The 11,427-nt window shown below is 31.5% G+C and overlaps 1 protein-coding gene across 2 annotated transcripts; it reads right to left on the reverse strand.

The window, feature by feature from the left end:
• Positions 1-317: 317 nt before the first annotated feature.
• LOC108906268 (protein MON2 homolog) lies at positions 318-9,452 on the reverse strand. 2 transcript variants are annotated; one of them, XR_001964292.2, is made up of 16 exons: positions 9,084-9,452; positions 8,898-9,029; positions 8,660-8,842; positions 8,353-8,557; positions 6,980-7,146; positions 6,730-6,927; positions 6,417-6,666; positions 6,190-6,337; positions 5,694-6,118; positions 4,738-5,614; positions 4,472-4,634; positions 3,036-4,423; positions 2,495-2,911; positions 1,052-1,134; positions 755-995; positions 318-706 (listed from the first exon to the last, which is right to left on the reverse strand). XR_001964292.2 is itself a non-coding variant. In XM_018709483.2 (15 exons), the coding sequence occupies exons 1-15, from the start codon at positions 9,204-9,206 to the stop codon at positions 811-813; spliced, it is 4,944 nt and encodes a 1,647-aa protein (XP_018564999.1). In that variant the 5' UTR covers positions 9,207-9,452; the 3' UTR covers positions 318-810. The 2 variants fall into 2 exon arrangements, 1 of the variants encoding a protein (XP_018564999.1); XM_018709483.2 differs by having other exon boundaries at positions 318-995.
• Positions 9,453-11,427: the final 1,975 nt, after the last annotated feature.

Here is an 11,427-nt window from a genome sequence, read left to right on the forward strand (position 1 = left end):
GTAATTTGTTGTTCTTGGAACGTTATTTCGCAAAAGTGCATGCGCCTGATGGTTTCTGATAGTTGCCGATCATTCTTTGAACAAAGCTAATATACCTAGTCATTGGAAATATTTTAAATACAAATCAGGTAGTATCACATTCCGGCGTACTTTGACGTACTTACATATGAATGCAGGCAGTATTAGACTGATATAAAGATAAAAATCTTTTGGATATTTGTGAAATGATGACATTATATTTGTGCAAAAATAAAACAAAATTATAATTTAATCCTTTATAATTACTTTTTAAAAATTAGTTACATCTAGTAATTATTAAATAATTAACAATATTTATATAAATAAAATGAGAATAACATCTTTAATAAAATCACAAGTATAAAAACAATTTACATCAGAGTTCATTGCAGGAAAACTACACTATCTCAAATGAAAAGTTATAAGTATTTTTTTATAATACTGTTACATAAACAAGGTTTACTATAGTAAGTGATTCGTTCAACATAACAGATTTAGGCAAAGCACTTACTCTTCTCAATTTTACCACAATGAACTATTCTAGTAAAACTCTAAATCTCATGCTTTGACTGTTATATATAATATTTTGTTGAATCCCCCAAAGTATTCCTCAGTTCACTCTTAATCGATTATTTAAAATAAAACAGTATACTTTTCAACAAACTGGAAATATGTGTTTATTGCGTATCTGAAACTAGTTTAATAAAAAATAATACAAATAAGATTAGGTACATACATGGGTTTCGGATTTAAAGATATGATAACTTCAGGCAGGTACAAAAAAATAAAAATTTATATTACAGAATTATTTGAAATTTTCATCACATTATTATTCTTATTTTGTGGTGGCTGTAATAAATCACAGAACTGTAACAGTGCCTCCCTTAATGGTCTAGATACTTGCGTGGATGTTGTTGTTGTGCACTCCACCAAGTATGGATACAAACTTATAAGTTGCTCCCAGGCTTTATTGTCTTCTACAAAACACAATTGCGTAATTAGACACAAATTACTTCATTGTTAACTGTAATACCTTTCACAGCTGTGGCTTTTTTCATAGATATTATAAGAGTCGTTAATGCTTTAAGCACAAAAGATATTTCAGAGAGGCGGTACCTAAAAAGAGTGTTAACAGCACATCATTAAAATTTAAAAATTGAATTTATATATATTTTTTCCTTATAAATATATGTCAACTAAAATGAATCTTTTTCATTATTTAAATTAAAATGGTCATTCTATGTGCTTATATCTGTAGACTGCTTCACACTTGCAGTTTGTTCCAAGATTTATAAAATCGTACCTAATAATTAAGGAGTATTACCACTATAAAATGCTAAAATAAAGTGTCTTTTGAGATTTTTTTTATCGAAGGAAAAATGAGAGGATAATAACATTCAAGGATGTTATTATCCATGTCTTCAAGTCTTCCAAGTGTTAAAAAAATTTTATTTATTCATAAATAGTACAAAATAGCATTGAATTTGAGCCACTCTGTGGCAAATAGTAACTGACACAAAGACTCACCTCAAAAATCACTAGTTTTTTCACAATTCGCAGAGAACTAAAGAAAATAGATAAAAATATGTTTTGTCTCAAATTACTAGTCGTAAAAAATTAAGATGAGCATAGCTTTTAGGTTTTTGAAAATTTTCAAAAATCACCCCTACTTATGGGTTAAAAGACGCCCAAAATGAAGAATTAAATATTACCAATTAATATAAAAACTATTAGCATGTGAATTTTTCTTTCGAATGATTCTTGATACAAAGAAAGATTTATTCTCATGACTGAAATAAGCATGTTGAATTAGAAAATCCACCCTTAAGCACGGTGTGGAATCATCCCTAAAAATAAGATAATTCACATGCTAATAGTTTTTATATCAATCGGTAATATTCAAATTCTTCATTTTTAGCATTTTTTCAACCCCTAAGTAGGGGTGATTTTTTAAATTTTCAAAATACTAAAAGCTATGCTCATTTCAGTTTTTTACGACAAGTAATTTGCGACCAAAAACATATTTTTATGTATTTTTTTTTAAATTCTTAGCAAATTGTGAAGAAACGGGCGAAAATCACAGGTTTTTTGCGGTCACTCTTTGAATATGGAGAAAAACAAGAAACATGTAGGAGATTTTGAAAACATAAATTTTTATGCGATTGGCAAGCATTTTTAAAAGGTATAGTCAAAATTTGGAATGAATAGAAATGGAATTGTGCCGAGTATCATTTTGAAAAAATCGTTTCCAGAAAAACGCCTTTAAATTTTTGAGATATATGCTATACTAACGTACATTTGTTTGAAAATGCTTCTAATTGAGAGAGGTCGGCATTTCAAAGAAAAATTTGTACAGGCACAAAACTTCTTTCCCGTTTTTCTAGAAGGTTCAAACCATCATTTAAATCAATAAAGTAAATAGATTTTCTGGAAATTATACAGTGGTCTTATCCCTTAAAGAGGTAGTACCGTTTACCTTGGCAGAGGGCATTTTCCAGTAAGTTTTTCGTCTTCGATATACTTCTTCAAAACTTCTTGAAATCGATGTAACAATGAAGTAACTGCGAGATGCCCAGCAAGACCATTATTTTTTTCATCGCTACTAATAACCATTCCATTATTTCCACCATCGATTAAAGAAAATTGTAACAAAGTCTCAAAACAAGTTTTGGCAAATTCTTCACGTAAAGTCAGTTCAATATCACCATCCGTTTTCACATTAGTAGCAGAGTGTATCGATCCCTTATTTAATAAAATAACTACTTGCATGATGAATTCTTTAGGGATGCTTTTCGAAAAAGGTAATACTTCTGTTCGTAACAGTTCTATTATTTGACAGTCTGTTGTCTCATCAGCTATCATTTCTTCTAAACCTTTATCTGCTGATGCACAACTAGAAAATAAATAAACTAATTGTTTACAAACTATGACTTTGTAACATAATTTATTATAGTCACCAGAATTGGGTAAAAAATTATAATGATTATTAAATATTAAATAAATCTTTTTGTACTTACGTATTTGGAAACAGAAAATCATTTAAAGTAGTGGATAATTCATCCCACATAGATGAAAATTGATTCCCATGTGATCGGGCTACTTTAAGACCAACTTTGAGAATCGTAATTAGACTGTTAGCAGCTAATTTCCATATACTATTAGAAATGCAATTGTATTTTAAAGCTAATGGCGTATGTAAAGTTACGATAATCTCTTTTAAAATGTTTGCGTTTATAACTTCGGGGTTTTCAGCAGTTTTTTCATACAATTTAACAACCATCGTCACTGCTTTTTCTCCAAAAGGAACATAATTCATTGTTATCCAGTCTGACATTTTATTTTGTTTACTCTCTAGCTTGGTGAATGTTGGAGGAGAGCAAGTAAATTTTGCGAAAGTTAGAAGAAGTTTGAAAATTTCTGGAATCATCTTAGAACTATTTCTCTGCATAGCTTCCTTTTGTAGCAGTTCCATGGCATGTAGCACACCGTCATGTAATGGAGTTAGACTTAAATCAGATGACGTTGATATTATGTAGGGAGTTGTCTCTCCATAAACTGGTACACTAACTGCATTTGATAACACTGTACCAAGTTGTTTTAAATCATCTAAATTGAAATTAGTTTTAATATGCTGAAATACATTTGGAAATATTTGGACTAAATTTGTCAAGAAAGTTTGGCTTGGTAGATAAAAATCATCATGGCCTTCATGTTCGATAAGAGGAACCGTAATTTCTGTCCCAATCTTCACCCAAATTTTCCATGCAATAGCCCAAATTTCTTTGTCTTCTAAAACTACTTTATTATCTACACTTTGGCTTTTACTCAGAAACAGAATTTCTTGGAATGACTTTAATGCCGCTATTGATACTTCATTATTTTTGCTTAGAGCTGCATTTTCAATAAATTCTAATAATATCGACCAAGCTCTCGGAAAATCACCCAAAGCTTGTAATAGCTGCCTTTTCGTATTGAAAACTCTGGCCACTCCAGATAGGGTTAATACCTGCGTTTCAGCCCATTGCTTTTGTGCAGTATTTCTCGTGTGATGAATCAAAATATTACCACCAGCGTCAACCTTCTCGCTGCTTGCAGAATTTGAAAGACTTCGAACTTTATCTAAAAGAGGAAAGAGTACCTGCCATAGTATCGCTTGCCATGTGGGCTGTTTTAAGAGTCCCCCATGAGCAGATATTGTTGAAAACAGTGTTTGTCCGGCAGATTTTCTTACAGCTGGTCTACTATCTACACATAATTCGCCTAATCTCGCATATAGGCACATCCAGAGTTTATCGAAACTTGGCATATTTAAAGTGCCAGGAAAATCGGGTAAAACTGTGTTATCTTCTGTAAGAGTTTGGCTCAGTTTACCTTGATTTTGGTGAAAATAGTCAGAAATGTTCCACTAAAAAATAACAATGTATGATTTGCAAAAGAATTATGATTCACGTACCATTAATCCAACTGCGGTTAAAGATATGTTCAGTTCTTGAGTTTGGGACCCAAATTTGGCGACGGTGTCCACACAAAGTGGTAAACATCTCCATGGCATTACAGGCAAGAAATCCGTTATAACCAACTGTAAACACTGGAATGCAATCCGAATTAGATTTTCCCTAAAAAGTATACATTTGATTAATGTTTAAAATATCTCATACTGAAAAACATTGCAAAAAGAATTAATTTACTCAAAATAAATATTATTTTGAGAGAACTTACCCGTGCTGATCACTGACAGCACCAATAATTCCCAGTACCAAAGGCCACCCATGGGACAGGGTTTCCCCATTGGTATGAAGAATTTGTAGGACGCATTCTAACTGTCTTTGACGCACGTCGCCATGTGGCACAGAAGACAACTCGTATAATGGTCCAAGTAATAAAGTCTGCAACTTTTGATTTTCTCTTAGAGGGATAGCATGTTTGTAATGTAGAGCAGATTTAACAAGATATGTTATAGCTTCGACTCCCCATTCTCTCATCCGAATATGTGGGTGGTGGCATACTTCTAAGAGATGATTTGTTAGAGGACGCCACAACACTTCGATCCTTGACATGTTCACTAATCCCGTCTCTAACAGTTTTGCAACTGCGAATAAAGATGGTTCTCGATTGGAATATGCTAGTTCCATGGCTTCTTGTGACAATTTACAGAGGGCATTTATAAGGTGATGCAATGCAACATCGTCAAGATATTGACTGGATTCAAATAATCGACTGAGCATAGTAGAAAGCACGGGTAAATCTGCCATAACAGATGTAGTGATAACAGCATTTGTATCAGTACTCGATCGACCTGCTTTCAAGCTTCCACCAGTAGATGGTTTTAAACCCAAAATCCAGACTAAGTGCTGCAATGTTGTCAATACAAGATGCCAGGAAGTGCCCAAAATACTTCCGTGACAATGTGCCAAGCTTAGTAGAGCTCTCATTGATTGCAAATTTTTGGATGTTAGCATTACAGGACCTTGTTGAGTACCTGCTGGGACTGATGAAGTTGGTAAAGGCGTACCTACAGCCACTACTTGCTGTCTAAAATCCGATTCTCCATATTGCACCACTATTGGTGAACTCATATCTTGACTATCTCTGTGACCTTAAAAAACAAACAAACATTTACAGAAAATTATTTCTGGTACAAATACTTAAATTATGAAAAAGTTGAAAAAATTCACCTTGTCTTAAATTAACTCCAGATGTAACAGTATTCAACACTGTTAGAGCATAATGTGGAGGCAGCGATGACTTACAAATAGCAGTAATGAAAGCATCTCTAGGTGTATGTAAATCTAATTGGCCACAAAGTGATGTGTATGTTTGTATGGCTTTCAGAACATTCTCTGTAATGGATTCATCAGTACTAGCATCAACTAAGGGACTTAATGCGGCCAACAGACCACACCAACTTGAATTTATTAACTGGCAATTCAGCTCTTTGCTGTTTTGTTTTTGTGGCACTGGTGCTTCATTATCTGGAGGTTGCTGTGGACTTATTGTTATTTGTAACGATCTTATTATTTCCATTAGACAAGCGTATGCCACAGATATACCATATCCATCTGGGACGACAGGGGGTTCTATTTTATCTAACATTTCTAAACTAAAAATTACATTTATTGTAAGAAATATAAACTTAACACCTTGTTTAGTATAAAAATTCATACTACTCACTATGTTGATTTTGCCTGTCCTGTGGGAAATGTGGCAACAATAGGCAACCAAACGCCTCTTAAAAGAAATCCTGGTTGTGGAGATACTCCTGGACCTGCTGGTAAACCTCCAAGAAATACTGGAGGCTGTCCTTGGGTAGCTGGCACAACTAAAACAGAATTTTTAGATATAAAAATTTATAATCACACTACAGTTTAATGAACAAATTTTATAGTTAAGAAACTTACTTGCAGCACCCATTTGTAATTGAGGACTGACGAATAAAGACTGGACATAAGCACCTAAAGAGTTCACAATATCTTGAAAAATACTAGTAGTGTGTTTATTCAGATCATAACATTCACAAAATGAATTGAGCAGTTCTGGCTGGATGGTCATTTTATGTAAAACTTCCAGAGCTAGTGAACGTTGCCATGTAGGTTTATCGGGATCCAAAAATTTTACTATTAATGATAAGAATATCTCACATTCAGTTACCTACAATGATATTTTCCATACATTAAATTAAATGTTCATGTATTTTATATTTAAAAGTCTTACCAAAAGTCCATGGTATTTCTGAATTAATACTGAAACAACTCGTAACAACCTCATACTTATTGGGAAATATGGCTTTTCAAATGGAGTGGCTTGCTGTATATTACTGGGAACATTGCTTCTATATTTTATATTTGGTGAGAAAAGTTTAATAACTAAAGCACAAACTCTTTCTTTCAATAAGAAACTAAATTCAGCATTCTACAAGAATTAGATATTGGATTATCTTTATTTATTAATAATATATTATTACCTTATAAAATACTACAGAAAATTGGGTTAAAACAGACTCTAAAAGTTCTAGTCCAAATGTTCGAGTCATTTCTGTCATACCTATTAACCAGTACGGCTGGTCCGCATTTACAAGCTGAACCAGATCTTGAAATAGTAAAAAAGCATCTCCCGCACATGGTGGCAAACCTTATAATAATTAAATCAGTTATGTGTTATAAAAGATAAATGAAATGAACATTAATTGAAAGAAATAAATTATGTAATTACTATGTATGTAAACGTGGTCAATAAACTAACGAACTAACTAACTAACTATAACTATTACAGTATGTACAAACGGAATTAAGAGGGAAAACTTTTTTATTTTTTTTGCCAGTGGCGGCTCGTGACATTTAGAATAAAGTGAAGCATATTCATTGATTGACTAAAAAAAAAAAAGCAGCACAGGCAAAAATTTTCAAATTTTCAAGGTCAAACGGCTTTAAATGAATCTAGAAATTTTTAGTTGCATTTGCAATATTATCGAAAAACTGACGTTGGTGAGAACGATTTTCTTTTAGATTTTATAAAAAATAGAAATATTAGTTCAGCTCGTGGACTTCTGCGAACATCAACACACACCGTATATGTTCCAAAGAAGCATCATGGTTACGACAACCTCGCGTGATGATCCCAAAATTGTTAAATCCCTCCTTATTCCACACGTCCGACTTTACACCTATAAATTAAACACGGCATACAGAAAAGTTTTTTTTAAATAAACACTTCCACACAACCATTTATACTCCGAATACCATTCATTCCGAAACTTCTGAAGGTACACCTTGTTTGAACATATTTTTATTTCCAACAAATTAACCAGGTTTTGTCAGGAGCACAGAAAATGCTGTGGGGTATGCTTTTTGATATAGGATATCAAAAATTCTTATTAATAAAAGTTATTAACAATTTAAATTTATTATATGCCAAATTTGAAAACAGTTGGCTTAGTTTGATGTTCTTTGATTTGATAAATTGTTGAAGTTAAAAATGTGTCGTCGACACCTACAGTGAAGATAATCTGGGGCCCATCCTATACATATTAAATCTTGGAAGAGGATATGCTACTTTGTGTGTTTCTTGACTGACATAGTGTACAATTAAGTTTTAAAGATAAAATCTACTGCATGCTGGCCATCTTAAAACTACATTTTAGTACATTTGAACATAAGTTAATTTTTTTTAACAGGAATAAGTTTTTTTCATAAAATAGAAAATAAAACGTTTTCTCTTACCATTTGTGAAAGCACTATATTAAATTTTTTATTATTACACAAATATTGCTTTCATTAATAATTTATAATTTAATGAATTATTGAAGAAATATAATATACTATTACGACAGTAACATACCTTTTGGGGGTGCGCCACTTGGTATTTTTAAATCTTCAAAATTAACTGGACCACGTTGCGGCTGACTTTCCAATTTTGATAGTAACTCATCTTCTGCAACCACCCTTTCAAATACTAAATACACCAACTGTCGCACAGTTGCACCAGCTGTATTAATTGTTGTTGAATTTTTGGCAAAATGTAGACGAAAACAGAGTACTAGCGTCTAAAAAATATAGATATGCCTATTATATCTTGAAAATGGAAATGATGCATTCAAAACATAATATGTAAATGTAAAAAAACATATTTTATAAGAATATCTTACCCTAGCAAGTGTATCACCATGTACAATAGTATTTGTAGTTAATAACAACGTAACTGTTTGTAAAATTTTTACTTCTTCAATTCCTAATTCCATCAATGCCCACAGAGTATCAGTTATGTACAACGCACCTTTTTGGTCTATAAGTTGATGTGTTATAAGTTTCTGCATAATTTGCAAACAAAACTGCAACAAGTATATATTAAAATAATATGTTGTATAAAAGCAATTATCTACTTACTCGTATAAGTTTCACATCTTTAGTTTCACAACCTTGTGAAAGCGGGTAAATAATTTGGTTAACTATACAATAAATAGAGGTTTGCGGAGAAGTTTGAGTACTTTTCAATTTGTTTATAGCTTCTTCACATGCCTAAAATTTAAATAAATATAATGTACTCCCAGTATAGAAGAAAACATTACTTACTTCTTTCACTTGAGGGTACTTTTTCTTCGATTCCCCTGACAATGTTTTGAAATCACTTTGCAAGCTTTCAATAAATGCAGGGGAAATTTCAATATTGCTAGTAGCATTAGCTTCATAAGCCATTATTTTCCTGTAGAATATTTTTTTATTACTTAACCACGTACTGACAAGAAACTGAGGTGAGCTGGCACCTGTCAAACGTCACTCAACAATGTATATTTTCTAGCTATTTATGCAAAAATTAAATGGAAAATATTCTCATATATTCACTGCAGTACACGACTTATTATTGTAATATGTCATATTTCGAAACTTTCACCCATAATAATTTTTTGTTTTGTAAAATATTTCGGCAACATAAACAATACAATAATGAAGTTAGCAAGTAATCTTAAAACCCCACCTCTCATTTACTTTTCTTCTTCTTCTTCTGTTACAACTTTATTGGAAAACTTTATTTCCAATTCAAATTTCAAATTGTATAGAATAATGACCTAGGCAAAGAAATGGTTTCCTAATCGCTATCATTAGAGAAAAAGGTTAAAATAAATTTAAATTACTTTTATAAACGTGTATATCCTATTTTGCAGATATAAAAACAATACTACTATAGAGTAATATATTTAATCAATAATGGTAATTAATACCTGTGTAATATTGCAGAATTTGTTATATTGGGTAATTTTAATAATTTCACTAACGATGTTAATATTCCCACTACTTAAACAAAATAAAATAGTTACAACATTGCCAACCATTTACAACAAAGTTATAATAGCCACGCAACAACTTTGCGAGGAAACGTTAACTTGGCGGGTTTAGTTATAAACGTGTTGATAATTACTTTGCGACTTTTTTTTACATTTTACTCATTGTTGTTAAAACTTTAGTAAAAACTATTTTTAGCAATGTTATTAACTTTGCTACAATGTTAATTACGGAATTACTAGGAACTTTATTTTAAATGAAGGAAATAGCAGACTGATTGTCGTAAAACTTAGCAAATTGAACTTCCGTTGATGGTCTTTCCTTTCCTTTGTTAGGCTTTAGGTACAGCACAGCATTCAATCAATTATAATATTTCTAAAATGATTTATGACAAAATCGTAATTATAACAACATGAAACAGGCAGACAGAAATATTTTAGAGATTCTATTCCTTTTTGGTTCTGAAGCAATACAGTTTTTTAATACGAAAATAGTGCACAGCAGGGTAAATAATAAACATTCAAAATTGAATAGGATTATGAACAAACTGCTTTATTAAATAAGCCTTCTTTGACAACTTATTGTTAAAAGAAAGAAGAGAATCTTAGAACATATTACATCACACATTTTTCAAAGTCACTACATTTTCAGCAATTCCAATTGACGATTACTACCTCTAAAAACAAGAAATAATGATTAGTTGAAAATACAGGTGATGTCCACAATATGCCGATATGTTCAAATCTGCAAACTGTAATTGTATGAATTCTAGGAATTATTACCTGTCTTAGCAGAATGAAATAAGAAATAATGTTATAATCATAACGTTATCTTACTATAGGCTAAGTGTTATACATACAGGGTGTTTCAATAATAGTTGAGGAAAATGAAACAATAAATTATTTTTTTCAAAGTGGATGTTGAAATTAAGTTTCCATGGCTTTTTCCAAAGCCGGATCAAATAAAATAAAACACCCTCTATACATACATTTCTTATCTGAATTGTAAGTATTTAAAAATTTTGAAGAGGAAAAATTGTTTTAGATAGCTCTATTCAAAACAAAACTTTTTTGTCTTGAATAGCAATCAGCAAACTGAGTAAAATCAATAATTGTACTAACTAGAAAAGTACGACCAGCAACGAATGTGACAGAAAATATGCCGTTTTACAGCACCAAATTTGAAATATGGTATTACCTATCTTAGAAATACCAAGGCAATGTGGTTACATCAAAAGTTTATCATAAAGATACTGTTATGACAATTTATAAAAGAAAAATATATGTCAACGTTAGACTGAAACCTTGTTTGGATTTAAAAAAAAAAGTTACAGCGACGTAAATAATTCCGTTCCACTGCAGCATTTCCTTAATAAACTAGGTGCTAGCTTGCAGCGAGTTGCTATAATGTACTTGAGGCATATAAGGCCCATATTTAACTTAAATATGCAATAAATAGTATATTTTGTTATTTAGAAAGACAAAATCATGTTTTCTACAAAGTTTATTAATTTGAGTTATCACAAAAGTTAAACAAATAGTAGAAGAGGCAATCCTTTTAAAAACATTTGACTTTTTAAAATTTCTACCTCTGGACCTTATTAAACCAACGTGGTATAATAAGGCCCTCTTGTGAA

The sequence above is a fragment of the Anoplophora glabripennis genome, unplaced genomic scaffold (assembly GCF_000390285.2).
Source record: "Anoplophora glabripennis isolate ALB-LARVAE unplaced genomic scaffold, Agla_2.0 scaffold32, whole genome shotgun sequence".
NCBI classification, from domain to species: Eukaryota; Metazoa; Arthropoda; class Insecta; order Coleoptera; family Cerambycidae; genus Anoplophora; species Anoplophora glabripennis.

Bases quoted from the DNA above. Each gene is read 5' to 3' on its own strand.
- LOC108906268 (XM_018709483.2), bottom strand. From the start codon at position 9,206: ATGGCTTATGAAGCTAATGCTACTAGCAATATTGAAATTTCCCCTGCA. The intron at 6,928-6,979 runs GTAATAATATAT...TAATTCTTGTAG, and splicing joins TTTCTGTAGTATTTTATAAG to AATGCTGAATTTAGTTTCTT. The intron at 4,424-4,471 runs GTACGTGAATCA...GTTATTTTTTAG, and splicing joins TAACCGCAGTTGGATTAATG to TGGAACATTTCTGACTATTT.